The 23,105-nt window shown below is 44.2% G+C and overlaps 1 protein-coding gene across 1 annotated transcript in view; it reads right to left on the reverse strand.

The window, feature by feature from the left end:
• Positions 1-19,868, reverse strand: part of LOC106988283 (ankyrin repeat domain-containing protein 26-like) — a 109,039-nt gene extending 89,171 nt beyond the window's left edge. The window contains 5 exon segments of the mRNA XM_053206708.1: positions 3,936-4,006; positions 7,946-8,052; positions 14,301-14,474; positions 14,635-14,749; positions 19,462-19,868. Coding sequence (XP_053062683.1) covers positions 3,936-4,006; positions 7,946-8,052; positions 14,301-14,474; positions 14,635-14,749; positions 19,462-19,712 — 718 coding nt within the window. The 5' untranslated portion in view covers positions 19,713-19,868.
• Between the last annotated feature and the right edge of the window lie 3,237 nt (positions 19,869-23,105).

Raw genomic sequence — 23,105 nt, forward strand, 5'->3', positions numbered from 1 at the left:
TTGTTCACTGGCCTTCTCATTCTCCATGTTTTCCATCATGGACAAGCTCAATCTTTATCCAAGCTATGACTCTGCCTAATAATTCTAAGCAGATTATTTCAAATCTGCACCTCCAATCTTGAAGGTCTATCTCCAGCTGGAAACTCCTATTATTCAATTATCCAAATACTGAGAATATCCTACATGGATATTCCATCAAAGTCAACGTATACAGAAAACTACTGGTCTTCCTCGTTCCTGCTGCTCTCCTCTGTTCATCTGATAAAGTCCTACTCATTCTTCATGTCCAATTTAAATGCTGGTGCACAACCTGGAAACCTCTGAATCTTCTGAGAGTTCTCTCTCACCCCCTAACTTTTTATATTCAGGAATCACAAACTCATATTAACTGTACTGTTTCTGTCTCTGCTTTATCTTTCCCCTGCCACTGCCCTAGTCAAACATGAGTTCTTAACTGATGATTTTCACAGGGGAAAAAAAAGCCACCAAATATTATTGTTATTTCTTAAACGAATAAAAAATTTTCAGCAAAACAAATGAGAAAGACCCAAGGCCCAGAAAAAAAAAATTAATGGAATAAACTGAACCCCCTGACGTTTTCAATCTACACAGCTGAAAGTTTCACAATGGACTAATACCAGGCTAAGAAAACAAGAGCTTCCTTTGCCTCCCAGTCTCTTTATGTGGTTTCCTATAACCTATCCTCCATATGAGGGCTCAGCAAACTACGGCCACAGGCCAAATCCAACCTGCCATCTGGTTCTGTAAATAATGTTTTATTGGGGCATAGTCCCAGGACTTCACTTACATATTGCTACGGCTGCTTTCACACTACAAGGGCAGAGCTGAGAGACCACATCACCTAAAATATTCACTGGCTCTTTAGGAAAAAGGCTTGGTGATCTGTATTTTATGCCATAACCAGAGTGTCCTAACTCAAATCTAATCTTCTTAGTCTTCGGCTTCAAATTCTCCAAACTCCCTGCATCAAATACTGCCGCCTCCCTCCCTAAGAGCCCTTCCATATTCTTCATTCTTGCTAGAGAATCACAACTTTATTTGGATATTGCTGTCTCCATACACAAAGAAGGTGGCCTCACCCTGGCTTCAAAAAGAGAAAGGATTATTCTAAGCTAATCACAGTACCTGATTTACCAGGGACCAGTTTAGGAGTGAGTATGTGATGTAACCTAGTCTTTAAAATGCTAGAGGAAGGCTACTGAAAGCCTCTTCCTAGTGAAAAGAAACACCTAAAGAAAAGCAGTCCTTCCCACCCACTGGATGTTGCCATGTGAGAGTATGATACCTGGAGCTGTCGCTAATTAGCCACCCCAGAAAGGAGAAATAAAAACACCACCAACTCCAAAACTGAACAAGAGACGAGTGGGACCCTGATGACATCACCGAACCATCAAAACATTTCTGGTTCCTACAGTTTTCGTCGCTGTTAGAAGTCACCTATTATTTGCCGCTAAAAGCATTCTACCGAAGAAACTTCCCAAGGCCTATCGGGTAAGATCTACTCCTTTCTATAGCACTGACAAACTTCCATAAGCTTGTCTTACCTAGGTATTCACCTCATTCCCAACCATTCCCATAGCACACGTTTTCTACCAGCAAAACCCAACTGCTCATAAATCCTGCTAAGTTCACTCGTACACCTTCGCCTCTGCACTGCTGTGTACTCCGCCAAACACGTAATCGTGACAGTTTACAAACATTGTCAACCATACAAATGTTGGTCCTGCCAAACATTGTCATTCTGCCTCTCTACCTGGCAAACTGAACTACTCACCCTGCATGCTTACCGTAGATTCTACCCAGTCTTTGAAAACTCTGACTCCTCACCGTGAACTTACGGTAACTGGAACAAATGCCAATACAAAAAAACAATGATAATTATAAGCTCTACGAGACTCTGGCACCTAGTAAGCACTAAAGAGAGTACATAATACAAATGACAGGGATAACAACAAACTCCTGGGGTGCAGAGACTGGTTTTTGAATGTTTGTATTCTACAACAGGATAACACTTAGTAGCTAAAAGGCACTTAAGAGTGACTTGTGAAGTGAACAAATGGACGTGAATAAAAATGATTCCTTTGAAAATTATTTTTAAAAACCACAGAAACTTTTCTGTTTCAAAAACCGCAGGGACAGCTCTATTCTCTTATGAGCACCTTCATGATCCAAACGCTGTCTGCTCGATCTTTGCCTTTGCTGTAACTTCCAAAACTAACCTACGGAAGGTCTTTGGTAACAGTCTACCAGGTTAAAGCTTTCTTCCTACTTTTCAGATTGTGCAGTGCACTAGGTGCCACAACTAGGGAGCAACAGTAGCATTGTGTGTGTGTGTGTGTGATTGTGAAACATCTTTGTGCTTTTATTATAATTCCTGGAGCCCAAGTTGCCCTATTTGAATACTTATGAAGCTAAAATTTTGACTAACGGCAACAGAGTATCTTATTCTGACAAAATTACACTGTCGTGACAATTCTCCAAGAAACAGAAGAAAACATTGTTCTAATGAAGTCAACATATCTCATTCTGGATTTGGTGTTGTTGTTGTTGTTTTTAAATGTTCATTTATTTTGAGAGAGACAGAGCACGCATGTACAGGGGAGGGGCAGAGAGAGAAGGAAAAGGGAAAATGCCACACAGGCTCTGAGCTGTCAGCAAAGAGCCCGACAGAGAAGTCTGACACAGGACTCCGACTCACCAACTGTGAGATGATGACGACCTGAGCTGAAACCAAGAGTTGGACACTTAACCGACGCAGCCACCCAAGCGCCCCTCTCTTTCTGTTTTGATTTATGAGGAGTGAAGTTGATAATGGTGAGACCTTGTTGATACAATATGTGAAATAACCTATGCCTCTCAACAAGGCATTGCTTTTCTTCAGTACTACTGGCAGCTATCTGTAAAAACCAATCTCATTGGCATTGCTGCACACTAGCTAAGTTTTGCAGTTCTTATGATTTGCCATTTGTTTATGGTACCAGGAAAGTCCTGTAGGATTACCAGTTTTAGGGCTGGTTAATTTTTTTTTTCAACGTTTATTTATTTTTGGGGGACAGAGAGAGACAGAGCATGAACGGGGGAGGGGCAGAGAGAGAGGGAGACACAGAATCCGAAGCAGGCTCCAGGCTCTGAGCCATCAGCCCAGAGCCTGACGCCGGGCTCGAACTCACGGACCGCGAGATCGTGACCTGGCTGAAGTCGGACGCTTAACCGACTGCGCCACCCAGGCGCCCCTCGCTGGTTAATTTTTTAATGAGACAAATCACTAGGTAACAATATTTACTAAATATAATCCATTTGTAAACATTTTATAAAAGATCCATTTTTATAGCAAGTGCAATTGGTTATAATATGTTTATGGAGAAAACATAAAACCTACTAACTTAAAAATCTTTTTTTCCTCTGGGCACCTGGATGGCTCAGTTGGTGAAGCATCTGACCTTGGCTCAGGTCGTGATCTCGCAGCTCACGAGTTCAAGCCGCACATTGGTCTCTCTGCTGTCAGTGGTGGAGCCTGCTTTGGATCCTCTGTCTACCTCCCTCTGCCCCTCTCCTGCTCTCTCTCTCTCTCTCTCTCTCTCTCTCTCTTTCTCTCTCAAAATTAAATAAACAGTTAACAAAGCATTTTCGTATTTATTACACAAAGATGTCACATGGTATTTTAGGGGTCATGACTAAAATAATGAATTTCTTCTCAGATAATACTGCCTCATATTTTCAATTACCTACAGTTAACTTCTTAAATCATTCTGAACATTAGACTCTAAAGAAAGAAATTAAGAAAGAAAATGAATGCACATGCAATTTACACATTGGTGTTCTTTTCTTCATTGTTCTTTCATTATCAAAACACCCTTACTCTGACTTTACCTATGTTAGGACCACCAAGAGCAATTCACTATGTAAAGTCTTACCTGGATTGCTATTTTGCAAAGAATTTTTAAGCATGATTTCTTCTTTATGGTGGCAAATTATTTCGTCACTGCTATGTATAAAAAAGGGTGATAAATAATATTACTATTTTAATGCTGATATGAAAAACATTACCCAAATGCATCCAATTCTTAGAGTATTTCAAATAATATCAGAACAAATATCAAAACTTGAATTACCCCATATACTTCAAATTTGTACATTCTAGAAGGCTTTCATTAAGCCTGTACTTAAAGAAGAAAAAAACAGGAAGATGAACCAGTCATGAATTGAGGGCATTCTAGCTTAGTCAATTAAAACTAGCTGGCCCGGGGCACCTGGGTAGTTAAGCGCCCAACTTTAGCTCAGGTCATGATTTCACGGGTTATGGCTTTGAACCCCACGTCGGGCTCTGTGCTGATAGCGCAGAGCCTGGAGCCTGCTTCGGATTCTGTGTCTCCCTCTCTCTCTGCAACCACCCCCCACCCCAGCTCATACTCTGTCTCCCTCTATCAAAAGTAAATACACATCAAATAGTAATGAGAATAATTAGAATTCGCTTGCCAGAATGGAAAGGGCTTGGAACTCAGAAGTCCTAGCTCTATAACCTATAGCTATTTGTTCTTGGAGAAGCCACTTCTCTTTGGCTCAAAATCTCCCTCTATAAAACAAGGGAAATTACTGCCTTAGTTTACAAGGTTGATAAGAGGATTTAATGAGATATTATACCCAAAACATGGCCTCTCAGGCCATGGCCTCTTAGGTGATGCTCATTACTCTGGGAAGGGCAAGATGAGACCTTCCATGACCTCAGAAAAGATGCTCCACAGGATTTAAAGTGGTGGTCCAGGGGCACCTGGGTGGCTCAGTCCGTTGGGCATCCAACTCTTGATCTCAGCTTGGGTATTGATCTCAGGCTCGTGAGTTCGAGCCCCATGGTGGACTCCACGCTGGGCATGGAGCCTACTTAAAAAAAAAAAAAAAAGGCAGGGGTACAGATCTACTAACAAAGGAGAAAGGGAAGTCCGATCTCTTCCTGCAGCATCATTTGAACCTCTCTGACAGCTTAGAATGGTCCCAACTAACATCTTCTGGCCAAAAAAAAAAAAAAAAAGACAAACAAGATCCGCAAAGGGTAACTCATAAGGAAAGTCTAGGCTAAGATATGGGTTCCACATAAGGTCTTTGAGCGTGGAGGGACAGGGGTGTATGGCGAAAGCCAGGAGGCCCAGCTGCCCCAACAGGGTGCTGGTGCTTTGGGATAGCTGCTGAGCATATGTGCATGTGCAGTGAACAAAAGAAACTTTGTAACTTTGAAATCTAAGTGTGGATCACCATGAAGACTGAAAAATCTGGATCAGCAAGGGAATCCTGGGAGCAAAGGTCAATCACGACCAGACTGCAGCACCAGTTTCAACAGCAATGCCACAGAAACAGAATCAAAGAAAACTGTAGAATGATCAGATGCGCTTTTGTCCCCTCCAAATGACTTGTGAAAGAGGACTGTCTCTTTGGTCTTAGGGTGCTCCTTAGGTTCTTGTAAAATTCAAGGGACAGAGTACAGGAGATAGCCCTCAAAGGAAAGTACAGGGTCTTCTACAAAACTGAACATTTCAAGACCCAGGTTACTAGTTAGAAAACGCAGAGATGTAACATTATTTGTGCCCCATGCAGAGGGGTTATACTTGAAATGAAATGCATAATCCTGGACGATAAAGGTCTCAAAAGTCCTGAGATAAAGAATCCTGCACACATTCCTACTTCCAACTAGTCTAGTCCTTTGCTTGATTTCTGGCTCATGTTGTGGACTAACCGACTGCCATTCCAAAGCTGCCTGACCAAACTACGAAATCCCATCTGTTCCATACGAAGATAACAGTTACATTATTTTAAAACTCAGTTTAGTAATAACTAGCATTTTAATACAAACACTTACAGATTAAAACCCTTAATGTAAGCATATTCATCTGTAGCCCATCCATATACATCTTGAGGAAAAGGGTCAATACCTTGCTGAAGAAGAAGCCTGACTACATTTGTTGCGTCATAATTTACAGCAAGCATGAAGGCTGTTCTAAAATAACAGAGATAACTTCACTCTTAGGAATCTAGAGTTATTTAGACAGCTAATTTGATACGCTGTATCAGGTTAATATCTTGCCTATCTGTTCAGAATCGACCATTTACATGTTTAAGTGTTCATCTTTGTAAATGATCTCCAAGGCCAACATGAAGGGACAAAAAGGAAGCTTCTTGTCCCACTTGGGTGATGTATTATAGAGTTGCTAATTTAAAGTCCTTTGATAAACAAGAAACTATGCTGAGGTCACTTATCCGAATAGGTAAAGATTTTAAAAAAGAATTCCCCATGTCTTCCTTAATCTGATACAGTGCACTTCAAAGCCATCTAGAGGTCAAGTAATTATAGAAACTATCTGCAGGCTTAAAATGATAATATTTTAATGCGAATGCTAACAAAATAGGCATAATTATAGTTAAGGATGCTGATAAGCGTATGGTAGGCGCTAAATTAAATGCTATGTATATAAAATATTATTTACGCACAACCACCCTTGAAGGATATATTATCATCATCCTTTTCATATCAGGAAACATATTTAGTGATGATACGTAACTCTCCCAAGGTCACAACACCTAGCCAGTGGGAAAGCTATGAATCAACTTAGTCTTGTGTGAATCTAAAGCACATCTCTTCCTTCTTTATCACCCACCTATAACTTATCCTCATTAAAGGAAAAGTCTATTCAGTTAAAGTTATCTTTTATCTTTCTACTCCTACCAATTAAAAATAAAATCAAAAATACATATACTGGACATGAAAAAGGGTAACACCTGATGAGACCTGGTAATAGCAATTAATCATCACTTAGAGATCACCTAACGACATCAGTATTCCTCAAAAAAGAAGAAAAAAAGCAATTTAAAGAAAAGTGTCATCCAGAAGACAAAACAACTCCTATTTATGTTTAATACGCATCTTTTTATAAACATTTATTTGCTTTTGGGAGACAGAGCTCAAGCAAGGGAGAGGGAGAGAGAGAGAGGGATACACAGAATCCAAAGCAGCTCCAGGCTCTGAGCCGTCAGCTCAGAGCCCGACGTGGGGCTCAAACCCACGAACCATGACACCATGACCACAGCCAAAGTCATAGACTTAACCAACTGAGCCACCCAGGCACCCCAATATACTTCTTTGAAGGAAAAGTATATATGAAGTAGAAGTTCTTTTTGTTTTAAGTTTATTTACGATTATTTTGAGAAAGAGAGAGAGTGTACGCGAGAGTGTGGGCAACGGGCAGAGACAGACAGAGAGAGAGAGAGAGAAAGAGAGAGATTGAGAATCTGAAGCAGGCTCTACACTGTCAGCACAGAGCCTGATGTGGGGTTCAACCCACGAACCATGAGATGATCACATGAGCCAAAGTCGAATGTTTAACTGAGCCACCTAGGTGCCTCTACGAAGTAGAAGTTTAAAAAAATACCATAAAAGGGTTAAGAAGGCCAATATTGTGTCATAAAGTAAATTAAGAGCTGAGAGTGAGTCCACCCTTTATGAAACTAATATGAAATCCCTTTAGTTAACACAAAATCATGTGGCAGAAAAAACAAACACACAAACAAAAAAACCCACTGCAGGAGCAACTGGGGGACTCAGTTGGTTGAGCATCAGACTCTTGACCTCAGCTCGGGTCTTGATCTCAGAGTCATGAGTTCAGGCCCAGTGTTGGACTCCAGGCCGAGCATGGAACCTACTTAAAAATAAACCCTGCAAATGACATGAGTCAACATCATCAAGGAATAGGAATTCTGCTATACCCTGTTCTTCATGTTGCCCAGTCAGATTAATTGCTTTCTGCCTAACGGGTGATGTGTTGACATTTTTCACTATATAATTATAAATTAATCTTCTTCTTCTGAAGTTAATCTTCCTGACTTGAATAATTATTACCACTCTAGAACCATACTAAGGTTTAAAAGAAAACTACTGCACCTTTTTAATTTATCCTCTGCATGTATATTTGCCGCCTTTTCTACTAAAACTTCCACTATTTGCTGTTTGTTTTCATTTACAGCAACTAGAAGTGGTGTGAAGTTATCCTGTAAAAGAGCAAAAACAATTCAGAATTTACAAAATTACACCTTTCCATACGGAATTTTAAAACATACAAAAGATCCTCTAAACTTAAACATATAATACAAAAAGTAAATAAAAAATGGCCTCTTCCTTCCCACCCCTGTGCTTTCACCTGCTGCTGCTCCTCTTTAAAATAGCCCTCCTCCACTGGGGCACCTGGGTGGCTCAGTTGGTTAAGTGACCAACTGCAGCTCAGGTCATGACCTCAGGGTTTGTGAGTTTGATCCCTGCATTGTGCTCTATGCTGACCGCGCACAGCCTGTAGCCTGTTCCAGATTCTGTGTCTCCCCCCCCCCCCCGCCCTCGCTCTCTCTCTCTCTCTCAAAAAGAAATACACATTAAAAATTGTTTTTAATAAAATAGCCCGCCTCCACCTTCTTCAACAGATTATATGCAGTCATTCTCCCAAACTCAATTCAAACACTGACTGGTTCCAAGATCGTTGCTTCTATCACAGTACTCATGATGGTATACTGTAGTTATTGTTCCCTGTCTAAACCAAGAGCTTCTTGAGAGCAGGGGCTATTTCTTATCTCTATATCTCCAAACTCCAAAACACAGCAGTAAATGCTTTAAGTACTTTTACTGAATTAATAACCTAAATGATGATCTCTGGAGCAGTGTTTCTTAAATTATCTTCCAAAGAATACGTACTTTGCCAGAAGGTAAGTACTAGGTCCCAATGGAAAGATTTCATGATCACCTATGTTTGAGAAATATTATAAAACTGCATTATATGTCTGGCATTACAGAAATCCATTTAAATCTGCTCAATCCCCATTTGACAATCCTTTTTGTGGCAAACATTCACATTTGAGGAATCAGAGTTTCAGGGATATAGTTTGGAGAGCTTTCCGATAAAGGTGAAGCTTTTCCCCAAGTTATACAAACTTGCTTGTCTTCTGTCAGTGGTATCAGGATCCACTGACATCTGAGATGTCAACATAAGGCATTCCTGCTCCAAATGGGTCACTAAGGAGATGGGCTCAGAACTCCAAGAGATAAGCTTCAAATGAACTTTGATTCCTTAATAGTAAATAGCTCATGGGCTTTCTCCTATTATAAAATGCTAAAGTTTTATCTTAACTGCTAGGAAGCTCAATATGAAATTTTATTCTCAATTATAATAATCCTGGGACCCTAATGCATATCTACTACTAAAACAATCTGTTTGTATTCTAGTTGTAATCCAGTTTCCACTGGAATAGCTACTTACTTTATATTTTAGGCAAAATATAAATCGGAAATAAAAATATAATGGCTTATCAATAAAAATTCAAACACTGGTTTCTACAGATCATGTTTAGCATAATGAAAGTGACTACATTATTTGCATTTTTGGGGGAACAATGCTGAGGAGAAAGAGAATATTGTCTGCAATAGGCATAACCTATTCAACTGTAACCATGATTAATCTAATACGGTTTGCAAATATTCCAATAGGAATACGATTATTCAAATTTTGTTTCTTTTAATGTTTATTTATTTTTGACAGAGAGAGAGAGACAGAGCATGAGCGGGCAAGGGGCAGAGAGAGAGGGAGACACAGAATCCAAAGCAGGCTACAGGCTCTGAGCCGTCAGCACAGAGCCCCACACGGGGCTCGAACTCACAGACCGCGAGATCATGACCTGAGCCGAAGTCGGACGCTCAACCGACTGAGCCACCCAGGCGCCCCAGGAATACGATGATTTATAGTACACAGAAGGAAAAAGTGTCTTGTTTTCAAACTAACTTATGGGGCACCTGGGTGGCTCAGTCAGTTAAAAGGCCGACTTCGGTTCAGGTCATGATGTCATGGTTTGTGAGTTCACGCCCTGCACTGGGCTCTATGCTGACAGCTCAGCCTGGAGCCTGCTTGGGATTCTGTGTCTCCCTTTCTCTCTGCCCCTCCCCCACTCATGCAGGTGCTGTCTCTCCTTCAAAATCAATAAACATTAAAAAAATACCTACAATACGAAAACAACTTAGAAAGTCTAACTTGGAAAATTCAATCCTATTCCGAAGACATTAACATAAAATACAAAATATAATTATAAATCAATATGGATTGCCTTCAAAACCTTGAAAACTTTATCAAAAGAGACCATAAAACAGAGGCGCCTGGGTAGCTCAGTCAGTTAAGCATCTGACTCTTGACTTTGGCTCAAGTCATGGTCTCATGATTCATGAGTTCAAACCCAGTGCCTCCTAGGGATTCTCTCTCTCTCTCTTTCTCAAAATTAACTTAAAAAAAATTACCAAGGTTTCTTTGTGTCCCAAAAGAGATCTGATTAGCACAGTCTAAGAATATATATATATATACATATATATATATGTATATATATATATTTACATATATATATTTATATGTGTGTGTATATGTATATATATACATATATATATATATATAGAGAGAGAGAGAGATCATAAAACAGTAATTGCAAACGCAATGCTTATGGAGGCAAAGTAGGTGACTCGAGTAAGTGAAGAACCTAAGTGGGACAGTAGCAAACTGGAGACACACACGCCTCATATAAAAAGGGCAGCCGCTGGAATGCATACCAAACAGTAGTATGGGCTCAAAGTATCCGGTATGATTCTGTAAGAAAAGTCTGAAATCCAGATTTCTGCATGAGTGTCAAATTTTAAATGTTGACTCAATTTATGGAGGAAACTAAACACATCCAGGGGCCAAATTTAGTCAATAGCCCACGGGTATTTTGGTTGTGCGTAAAGCAAATATTTGTAGTAAATCTTTCCTGAAGTATCAGTATCACGTTTTACCAAACACTTAGGCCCCAACATGTAATAAAAATTGCTATTAAGACTCATAAGAGGGGAGCCTGGGTGGCTCAGCCAGTTGAGCATCTGACGCTTGACTTCAGCTCAGGTCATGATCCCAGGGCTGTGGGCCTGAGTCCTGCATCAGGCTTGGCACTGAGCTTGGAGCCTGCTTGAGGTTCTCCCTCTCTCCCTCTGCCCTTCTCCCCCACTCACACTCTCTCTGTCTAAAAGAATCACAACAAAAACACTTGTAACACCCACTTTAAGATTTTTTCCAACGCTTATTAAAACTGCAATCTATCTGTGTTTAATTCTCCCAGACTGTTAATCAAATAGACAAATTAGTTCACAACTATGCTGAAACTAAATTATTAAAACAATTCCCAACTGTATTGTCACTAACTACATTTCCATGTTTAAAACTACCATTTGGATTATGCCAGGGCTATATGAACTTAACAGACATCATAAGACAGTCTGTCACATAGCTTCAACTAATAAAAAAGATTCAAGACTTTCTCCTCTTGCAATCAGGAAAACACTGCTTGTAATAACCAAATGGCTATGAATATGAGAGAGAGAGAGAGAGAGAGAGAGCGAGCAAGGTGAGCGAGTAGGGGAGGGGCAGGGAGAGAGACTCTCATGTGTCTCTGCACCATCAGTGCAGAGCCCAATGTGGGGCTCGAACTCACAAACCATGAGATCACAACCTGAGTGGAAGTCGGACGCTTAATCAACCGAACAACCCGGGTACCCCTCCCTTCAGTAGTTAGCTTTTTTTTTTTTTCTTTTTTAAATGTCCACTTATTTGTGAAAGAGAGAGAAAGAGCACGAGCAGGGGAGGGGCAAAAAGAGAGGGAGACTACGGAATATGAAGCAGGCTCCAGTCTCTGTCTAAGGTGTCAGCACAGAGTCCAACACGGGGCTAGAACTTGTGAACCGTGAGATGATGACCTGAGCCTGAAGACAGATGCTTAACCGACTGAGCCACCCACACACCCCAGTAGTTCTGAACCAAGAGTTGTAGCACAGTCTCAAAGAAAATATTTCTTTTTTTTTTTTTTAATTTTTTTTTCAACGTTTATTTATTTTTGGGACAGAGAGAGACAGAGCATGAACGGGGGAGGGGCAGAGAGAGAGGGAGACACAGAATCGGAAACAGGCTCCAGGCTCTGAGCCATCAGCCCAGAGCCTGACGCGGGGCTCGAACTCACGGACCGCGAGATTGTGACCTGGCTGAAGTCGGACGCTTAACCGACTGCGCCACCCAGGCGCCCCTCAAAAAAAATATTTCTAAATATCCATGTCTATGTATACATGTTACTAGATTTACTCAAACTCTTCAGGGGAGAGTTTAGGCTTGTAAAAAAAAAATTGAAACTTCCTCAGGGCACTGGGATTCCCCACCACAATTCTAGCTGAGAGCTGGTGCAGCAATCACATCAGTCTCATGTATGTGGCCAACTCCCTCTATCATTTGAAGATTTAGCCAAAAGAATGACTTATCAAAACTGCATTTAATTTCCCTGAGCAGAGGTAGAACAGGGACTAAATGTAAAGTCAAAATGCAACTTGATTTCATTACTTTTAAACTTCTTACTTCCCATCAAGATATTCTAGATTCCAGAACAGAGTTTAGACTCTTATCTAAGTGGCTGTTTCTGCCAGAATAGGATTATATGACAGTTAATTATTTGTTCTTTCCTCTCCTTGCCCACTTCATCAACCACCTGTTCACTGCCAATCTGATTTCCTCTGAGTCCTCCTACACTTGGTCTCTAGGCAGGTTTACAACTCACTCTTTCCCTAAGTAACAATTATTCCCCTCGAAAATTGAAGACTCCTTGACTAAACATATAAACTGAAGGGGGGAAAAAATAAAACAAACAGCCTCTTCTTGTTATTTTCCCTCACTTGCCAAATTTCCAAATTGGCCCACTTAGTTCTGACTACTCCCTCCTTTCCCCTTTTTCCTCTTAAGCCTTGGCCAATAAAAGATAAATCCCATTTTTATAAATCACTTTTCTATCAAATGTGAACTTGTCAACAGCAGCAATATTTTTTATTGTAAAATGCATTTGTTTTCTTTGAGTTTTAAGACAAAGCCTAGGGAAAATTTGCTTTCCTGTGTTGTTTTTCACTAATAAAAAAAAATTGGATGGGAAAAAATATTTGAAAACAAAATAAGTTTTACGTTTAACAAATATATTGTTTTCATAAATATTTGCCATAAATACATAAAACAAAGCAGTATTCTCTAATGTTTCTTTAGAAGTATCCTTATTTAAAATGAAATCTTAGGGGTGCCTAGGTGGCTCAGTTGGTAGAGCATCCAACTTCAACTCAGGTCTTGATCTCATGGCTCATGAGTTCATGCCCTGCATTGGGCGCTGTGCTGACAGCTGGGAGCCTGGAGCCTGCTTCAGATTCTGTGTCTCCCACTCTCTCTCTCTGCCCCTCTCCCACTCTTGTTCTGTCTCTGTCTCTCTCTCTCAAAAATAAATAAAAAATAATAAGAAGGAAGAAAGAAAGAAAGAACAAAAGAAAGAAAGGAAAGAAAGAAAGAAAGAAAGAAAGAAAGAAAGAAAGAAAGAAAGAAGAAATCTTAGATAAATAAGTTATTTCCAAATATTTTCATTCAGGGAATACTTGAAATTCCAAATACGTAAAATTGACCCTACCCATGTCAACCAAGGGTGTTCCTTCAGGGGCTTCAGCAGTGAGAGGTAATGCATGTCAAGGAAAAGGCAGGCGGGCCAGCAAGTGTGGCCATCATCTACTCCCCATGTACAGCTACAACCCTGCTGAGGAGCTACACAAGGTTGAGCGGGAGCTACTCTCTGAAGTGGGACACCCCAACATGGTACATGGCTGGCCGAGTGGCTACCAACACAAGTAGATGCCTTTGCTGGATGTCAAGACATGACCTGACCCCAATGCCCTCATCTTCAGAGCACCGGGGCCTGCAGTGCCCAGCACCTACAACCTGCTGCTTTTTCCTCCCGCTTGCACACATCCAAGCTCTCCCTGCTGGGTCTGGGTCTCCATTCCTCCTCCCACCTATCCCCAGCAGCACCCCTTGCCTAAGCTCCTGCATAGCACCCAGCCTCCATCATCACCTCACTCCCCTCACTAGACCTTTAGTCCTTTATGGGCTCTGAGACTACCATCCACTTATAGGCACTAATGGAAACATTTTCTTTCTGGGGTGGAAGGGTGGCTGGGAGATACAACTTTGCCCTTTCTGTGGGCACTACCTTTTTCTAGCCCTCCCTGACTTGGCATTGGAGTTATTTCCATGATGACAGGGCCTGATGGATAGAATTCAGGAGTGAGTGTGTGTGTGTGTGTGTGTGTGTGTGTGTGTGTGTAATAAAACATTTTGAGGCTAAAATATTCATGTATATATATACAATTTCAAATAATGTATCAATTAGTTCTTTACCTTATTTCTTGCTTCAGTATTCGCATTGTATAGCAGCAGCTTCTCTATTATGGATATATTATCACCAAAGGCCGCATAGTGGAGAGCAGTGTTGCCACTCACATCCCTAATATTTGGATCGGCACCATTTTCCAATAGTATGTTTACACATTTCTCTTCCTGGCACTGTACGGCCTGTCAGTGAGATGCCAAGAAACAGAGTGTAAATTCTGAGAATTTTAAGTAAGCATGCCACAGGTTTCACCGATTCATTTTGTTTCAAGGCAATAACTTCATTTCATTCTAAGGAATGACATCAAATCCATCTCAGGCAGACATAGCTGCTACTACACACCTTCATGAGAGCTGTCCTGTTTTCATGATCACAGAGGTTAAGCTGGCATTTCCTCTCTACTAGGAGGGTCACCACTTCTGGATGGCCATTGGCACAGGCCAAATGGAGAGCAGTCCTAAAAAAGTGAGAGGACTTTTTAGGAAATGATAGTGCACTCTCTCAAAACATGCAGTTAATTCAGGAAATTGTAAACATTAAGTAGCATGTTATTCCTATGCCTCCAAAACAAAGATTCAGTTTTCCTCTGGAGGAAGTACAATATTTAGTAGTGATTACTCATCACACTAATAAAAGAGCAGCGTGTTTGAAGAGAAAGAGCATGACCTCGGGATTCAGCTCCACTAGGGTTTCAATCCTAGTTTAACTCTGTCACTCACTAGTTATTGCTTAGACTTATCCTCAATGTCCTCAACAAAAGGGGATAAAAATAGTAGTTGTCTCGGGTCACCTGGCTAGTTCAGTCTGAAGAGCATGTAACTCTTGATCTCAGGGTCGTGAGTTTGAAGCCCCACAGTAGGTGTAGAGATTACAAAAAAAAAAAAAATGATCATAACAAAATAAAATGAAATGAAATGAAATGAAATGAAATGAAATAAAATAAAATAAAATAAAATACATAGTAGTTATCTCACAAGACCTTGTTGTTATGCTTAAGTGAGGATCTATGCAAGAATTTAGAACACTTCCTAGCACAAATAACATCTCAATAGTTGTTGGGTAGTATAATTTTTACCATTACTACTGCTTTACATAGACAACACTTCAATTAGGTACCTTGATACAATTACACCTACTTTGCAGACATGTTTTAAGGATTAGCAAGAATACTGCATTCCAATGATTCTAAGATGCTCATTTTGTCACATTTTAATATCTCTGACATTGGAATGCAATTTATAACTCAAGATGTCTTACAACTGTAACTGGCAGGACTTTAAAAAAAATTATTGGTACATAAAATTGTGGGACACCATAGAATCTTGGTGCCTTCCATTATGTGAAATGATGGTATATACAATAGGTCTATTGCAGTTCTAGTCATATGATTGGCATTTAAATAAATTTTAGTTCTGAAAAGCATTATAGGAAAAGAGGACTAAATTAACCAAAGGAAAACATTTTTAAGGACTTCTTACCTTGCCTCTCAAGAAAGTTTAAGCCAAAGGAAACTCAGGATTCCAATGACCAGGACCAGCTCATTTTATTAAATATTGAGGTCTACAGATTGTACGAAAATCAAGTATTTCCAATGATCAATATTAGTACTTACTCCTCTCATAAATGTCAAAAGGGCAGGTAAAGGTTATCTTTTACAATTTCCTATCTCCACAAACTTTGAAAGGAAGGAGGAAAACTTCCGTTGAGATTAAGTCCTAATACTTCAATGTAAAATTTCTCATCTTAGGGGTGCCTTGCCGGTTCAGTCAGTAGAGCATAGGACCTTGATCTCAGGGTTGTAAATTTGCCCCACGATGGGTATAGAGATTACTTAAATATAAAATCTGGTGCAGAGCCTGCCTTAGATGCTCTGTCCCTCCTCTCCCTGTCCCCCTCCCCCTGCTCATGCTTTCACCCTCAACAATAAACAACACTTAAAACATAAAGTAAACAAGATAACAGCTGGGGCGCCTGGGTGGCTCAGTCTGTTAAGCGTGCAGCTCTTGATTTGGGCTCAAGTCACGATCTCATGTTCACTGGCTCAAGCCCCGTGCTGGGACTCTTTGAAAAGTGTATTGGAAAAGTTCCTGCTTTCAGCACGGGGTCTGCTTGGCATTCTCTCTCTGTCCCTCCATCCCCCCCACTCCCCACCCCCACCCCACCCCTCTCAAAAAATAAATAAATAAACTTCAAAAAATAAAATCTTTAGAAAATAAATCAATAAAATTTCTCATCCTGCTCATACAGTGCAAAATGAAGTCTTTGAGAACTAAAGGATCTTGGGTAGCGTATGTCCGCTATAGAATATATGTGCAGGTTCTAGTTGATAAATAAATGGATGGAAAGAGTGGATAAATACAGTTGGAGAGTTCAATAGTTTTGAAGAAAAGGTATATAAAGGAAAGCATACTTCTGAAACAGTAAATAATCACTTATATTTGCTAGGTCTTATTTTTTCTCATAAGCACACAACTAAGATATTTTATTTTCATGACTAATATAAATCATTTACCTATTACATGTAATAAAGCTACCTATAACAGAAAACATATGTATATGCTTAATATATGCATAATGAAATCTACAAGTGCAAAAAAAAATACTCCCTTTACTTCTGAAGAGGCCAAAATTGTCCAGATATGCCAATCCTCAAAAAACATTTTAATTAACTCATTTTTTTTATTTTACATCCGAAAATATTTTTAACACAAAGTGAGAAATTATTTTTATGTATATAAGATTCATATTCTTGCTCTTCTCCAGGATTACTTCAACGATAATAAACCCTTTCTGTTGATAATAAACTTTTAATAGGACCTTTATATACCTTTTCCTGTAGAAAGCACAGATTTTCTTTGAAGGAAAAGAAAAATGCATGTAAATACAAAGGTTCAGAAATCACAAATGTCATCACATTTTGTGCATTTTGGGGCTTAACATAAAACCATAGTCTGCTTGTGTGTACCTATGAGCACACTGATTTTTGTTCTCACTTAATGATCAACTAAAGCACAGCTCTGCGTCTCTGTGTATATCTATTATCTATGCCACCTTCAATGATCACATATCCATCTTATGGATGTAATGCCATTTACTTATAAAAGCCATTATACAAGTTCTTCTTAATACATTGCTATTTTAAATAGTGCTGAGAAAAGCAAAATGTATGTCATTTATCACTAGTGGTTTCCTAAAGATATTTTAGTAGAAATGAAATTGATGGGTAAAAGGAATACATATTTTTTAAATGTGGTACCTACACCAAATTGTCTATTGGAAAGTCGAAAACAACTTAAACTTTAAGCGGCAGTATAAGCACCATCACTCTATTTTCACAAAGGTTGTAGATAGAAAATGGTATTTCAGTCCCTTTTTAACTTAAATTTCTTTTTTCCCAGGGACGCTATATTTCCCTGAGTCCACTGGTCCCTTGTAGATATGCAAAGAAGTACTTTGCACGATTTCAAATTACAGATTGTTGTTCGTTTTGATTTCAAAGACTTCTCTGTAAAACGAAGATATATCCTGTTGTCTGATACAAATATGTTGTAAATATTTGCAAGTGCATTGTCTTTTATTTTAATAATATTATTTTCTGATAGAGGCTTTTAGGTTTTTATGTTGCTAAACCAATCTCGAGAAATCTTGATTTAAAAATTTTTTTTAATATTTATTTGTTTTTGGGAGACAGAGACACAGCGTGCAAGCAAGGGAGGGGAAGAGAGAGAGGGAGACACAGAATCTGAGCTGTCAGCACAGAGCCTGAAGCGGGGCTCCAACCCACAAAGCACGGGATCATGACCTGGGCCAAAGTCAGACCGCTCAACCGAGTGAGCCACCCAGGGGCCCCAATTTTTTTTGAGAGGGAGAAATAGAGAGAGAGAGAGAGAGAGAGAGAGAGAGAGAGAGAGAGGCAAAACAGAATCCCAAGCATGTTCCACATTGACAGCAGGGAGCCCGGCGAAGGGCTTGAACCCACGAACCCCTGAGATTATGACCTGAGCCGAAATCAAGAGTCAGAGGCTTGACTGACTGAGCCACCCAGGCACCCCCCCAAAAGTCTTGTTTTCAAGTCATTTTTAGGATGCTAAAGAGGCATTTGTGGGTTTTTTTTCTGTTACTTTTCTTATTTTGCATATTACAATTTTTAAATTTATATCCCATCTGGAACTTATTTTAGGGAGATCAAATTCTAATAAGTTTTCTCCAAATTGGCTGTTTCTCGACTACTTACGAATAATTCACCTTTTCCTACTAATATGAAAGGCCACCAGTGTCAAATTTTAAAGTCTTATGTATATTTGAGCGTTGGTCATGTTCTACTCTGCACCACTCCTTTATCTGTCTTTTCAGCTGTTTGTAAAGGAATAATTTGTGGAAATTTCAGGTACATTTGGATATCTGGAAGGGCAAATCTACCTCCTATATAAAAACATAAGTTCTTAGGTTAATTCCAGTTCGTTAACATACAGTGTTCTATCAGTTTCAGATGTACAAGACAGTGAGTCCAAAAATTTCCTTAATGACACCACAAGAAGAGCACGTGTAGCTCAAAATTCTAAAAACCAGGAGGCTTTCATTTGCTTTACCTAAAACTGACAAATACAGGAAGGGTACACATTTTGAGAAAAAGAAGTCCTCCTATTCAGAGCCATCTTCCACTTCAAAATGTCCTTTCCAGGTCCCTCAGTAAATAGCACACATACCTAAGTGTACACAGACATAAACTGGATACTGGATTTTGTCCCAAGAATTTCTAGCCCAGAAGTTGATTACAGGAATTATTTCTCCCATTATGCACTTTTCTATGTATGACATTATGGTATGAAAATGAGTCCATTAAAAACAACATGTTGTCGACACTTAATTTCGTGTGTATTACTATTGAAATTTGGGTAAATCACGTCAAACTTGAGAGTCAAGTGGTCTATTCAGGAAGTAACGAGTACGTGCCAGGGCAGCTGAAGATTTTGTTTTTGCCGCTCACGCTGTCGGCCTGGGTGCTAGACCACGTAGGGTTCCCACGACCGAGGGGCAGCAGGACCTCAGGAGGGAAGAGAACCCAGCTCCCCGAGGGAGGGCTCCGATGCACAGGTAGAGCTAGGCCAGGTGTGCTCTTCTCCCAGGTCCGTCCCGCCTCCTCCCTGCCAGCCTCCAAGCCCCTATTACCTGTTCATCTTGTCTCTATCATCCACGCCATTTTCCCCCAAGAGCAGAATCTGCTGCACTTGCGCTACGTTGCCCACGCAGGCAGCCTTGTGGATCTTTCTGAGATCTCTGTCTCGGACGTGGTAACCCAACAGCAAGTCGTCAGTTCTATTATTCTCCTGCCCAACGCCCCTGCCCTGCCTCTGCAAGCCAGAAGCGGAGCCCAAGGGCGACGGGCCTTTCTCCCCCCCGAACCCCCAAACCCTCTTCATTGCGAAGCCTGAGGGCTCCACAGAGACTTCACCCCGCCCTCCCTTTCCACTACCTCCCGAGCCCAACACTAGCGCCGCCGGAGATAGGCCAAACCCGCCTGGCCACAACACCCCAGCAGTGAGGATCCGCGTTTGGGTAGCTGCCACTTCTGGGTAACCCGCCGCAAGCAATACCGCCAAACACAAGCGCGCTTGCTCACTTCAGAAGAGGCAATCACTGCGCATGCGCACAGAGGCCTAACTGTCAACGGTACCCACAGCTCCGACGCCCCCCCCCCCCACGCCCAGCGCGGCGCAGCGATCGGAGGGGAGGGGGCTCCGGTGGGGGGTGGGGCGGGGGCCCAAGCCGCGGAACCCAGCGGGAGCCAGCACCTCTGCTCGCCACGCTCTGGTGTCGCCTCGGCACCCTTCTCGCCCCACGCGCGCCTCCGGGGGGCCCCTCCCCCGCGCCGCAGCCCTGGGTGCAGCCAGGCGGCAGTGCCTGGACCGCGGGAAGGGGTGGAGGTGGGGGCGTGAGGCGGGGATAGGGACCGGGCCCGGCGACGCCCGCGAAGCCTGGAGCCCGCTGCAGCCGCCACCGGATCCCGGGATGGGGCGAGAGGCTGCGGCAGCAGCAGAAGCCAGCATCTCCCAGCCTGGGGCTCCGGGGGCCGCGGAGCCAACGCAGCCGCCGCCGCCGCCGCCGCCGCCGCCGCCGCCGCCGCTGCCTCGGCTGCTGGAGGCAGTGGCTGGAGATGGGTGAGTTGACCCTGGCGTCCCGGGGGACCCGCGCTGCAGCCCCTCTATCCACGCACTCCTGGCCCTCCGCCTCCATCTCCGTGCTCCCGGCACGACCCCCACCCCACGCTGTCAGGGCAGCCACAGCCCTCTCCCTCCCTGAGAGTGACCCCAGGTGCGGGAGCGGGAGCCCCAGGCCCTGGGGTTGGGCGCTTCGAGACAGGGAGGTGGGGGCGGGATGCCAGGGAGACTACTGGGCTCTGACGCGCCCCCACCCAAGCCCAGCGCAGTGCAGCGAACGGAAGGGAGGGGGCTCCGGGGGGGGGGTGGGGGCCCAAGCGGCGGAACCCAGGCAGAGCCAGCACCTCTGCTCGCCGTGCTCGGGTCTTGCCTGGGCACCCTTCTCGCCCCACGCTCGCCTCCCAGGGGGCCCCTTCCCCACGCCGCGTCCGGGGGTGCCGCCAGGCGGCCGTGCCTGGACCGCGGGAAGGCGTGGAAGTGGGGGCGTGAGGCAGGGATAGGGGCCGGCCCGGGGCCGCGACGCCCGCGATGCCGGGCTCCATCCGCAGCCGCCACCAGAGACTGAGATGGGGCAAGAGGCGGTGGCGGACGCCAGCATCTCTCTGCCGGGGGCCCTGGGGGCTGCGGAGACGCCGCCGCCGCCCCCCCGCCGCTTCTGCCTCCGCTGCTGAGACCAGACTGGAGATGGGTGAGTTGACTCTGGCGTCCCGGGGGACCCGCAGCCCCTCCATCCATGCCGCAGCCCCTCCATCCACGCACTCATGGCCCTCTGCCTCCATCTCAGCGCTCCGGGCCCAACACCCACCCCGCCAAGCCGTCAGGGCTTCCACAGCACCCTCCCTCCTGAGCGTGACTCTAGGGGCGGGAGTGGGAGCCCCGGGACCGGGGGTTGTGGGCGTCCAGACAAGGAGGTGGGGACGGGATTCCAGGGAGACTACTGGGCTCTGACGCCCCCTCCCCCAACCTGCCTGGCCCCAGGACCTTTCCCAGGCCCCAGAGGGCAAAGCCTCATGCCTTAGATGCCCTCCCTAGGCCTGGGCGGGGGGCGTCCCCGAGGCACGCGGCTCAAAAGGCGCTTTGTGCGCTGTGCCCACCACCACCCAAGCCTCCGGAGCGGTTCCAGAACAGGGCGGGTGCGGAGGCTGGGACTGTGGCTGCTTGTGGGGACCAGGCGGAGGGGCGTGGGGAGAGCACCCTTAGTCCTTCCGTTGGGGTTGGGGCGCGGCGAGGCTCAGGTGCTTTTCACTGCACTGCCCAGGGTGGGGAAGGGAACCTGGCTGGGGGAGGGCGCTATCAATATCTGCAAATAGAGAGTTCTGGAAGCTGGGGTGGGGAGGGGAGCTTGGGTGTAAATGGGAACGGTGGCGCCTGAGCTGGGTGGGGTGCCACGAGAAGCAGAGGTGGGTCTCAGCCAGCCCTGGTAGCGGGAGGTCAGGTGACTCTCCTGGCTCTGGAAGACTCCCTACAAGGCCTGTGGGCAGGAATACTACCCCAGAGAGACCCCTCCATGGCCCCCCAGAACTGGCACTGCCCCAACCCCATAGCACTCCTTGCCACTCCTGGGACACCAGTCCTGACCTGCCTTGATGGGGAGCTGTGGATGCTGGCGGGTCACCTCCCCGGGCAGGGCAGGTACTGAAGATCCAGGCCTCCGGGTGCTGAGGAGATAGGCACAGGGTCTTGGGACAGTTTGGAAGAGGTTCTGGCAGCCCAGGGAGGAGAGCGAAGTTGCTGGGAGAGTTGGCTTGCTCAGCACTGAAGGGAAGGGCACTCTAGGTAGAGGCAATGGCTGGAGCAGAGGCTGTGAGATGTGAGCGCCTGGTCGGGGTGGAGAGTTGTGGAAGGGGGGTCTGGTCAGGCACGGGAGTGACCCACATGAACGAAGGGAAGGAGGGCCAGGTGGAGGTGAGGTGTCAGGCCATCCCAGCGAGCTGGCACAAGCAAGCTCCCAAGGACAGCGAGGCGCTGATGGGGTGGGCAGTGCTGGCATCTGGCTCAGCAGGCCCTCTGGGAGTCTGCCCAGGGTCCCTGCTGCGGTCAGGACTGCTTGGCCCACATCTGCCGGTGGCTGGACCACCCCAAGCAAGTCCAAGTCCGCTTTCTGAGTCTCAGTGTCCACATGTGTCAAATGGGGCGACTCCTCCACAGGGTTGTGGGGAGGTCTGCATGAGGTGATGAGTGTAGGGAGCCCAGCACCTGAGAAGGCCTCGGGAAATCCTTGGCCACTGTGCCAGTTTGTGTACCTGGAAAACGGGGACGTTGATGTCAGCTGGTGGGCCAGGCTCACTTTACCCGGTGGCGATGAGGATCCTGTGAGGGCTGGATGTGACCCAGGGAAGCCAGGGGCTGGGGGCACTGCAAGTCCGTGTGCTCATGCTATTCTGGAAGAAGAGAGAAGCAGTGGGCGGTGGCCGGGGCGGGGTCGTCCTCCTTGTGCCCCTATGGGCATCTTAGCCATGGCATTCAATGGACTCTGCTGTGTTCCCCAAGGCCAAAGCCTCTTTGTTCTCCATGCTGCACGATGCACCCCTTCCTCCTAGTCAGCCCTAGCCCTGCACATGGGGGACAAGGGCTCCCTTCCAGAAGGGTCTTCAGACACTGAGACCAACAAACACAATATCTTCCTGTGAAGGGCACTGTCATGGGCAGCCGGGT

This window comes from Acinonyx jubatus, chromosome D3, assembly GCF_027475565.1.
Source record: "Acinonyx jubatus isolate Ajub_Pintada_27869175 chromosome D3, VMU_Ajub_asm_v1.0, whole genome shotgun sequence".
Classification (NCBI taxonomy): Eukaryota; Metazoa; Chordata; class Mammalia; order Carnivora; family Felidae; genus Acinonyx; species Acinonyx jubatus.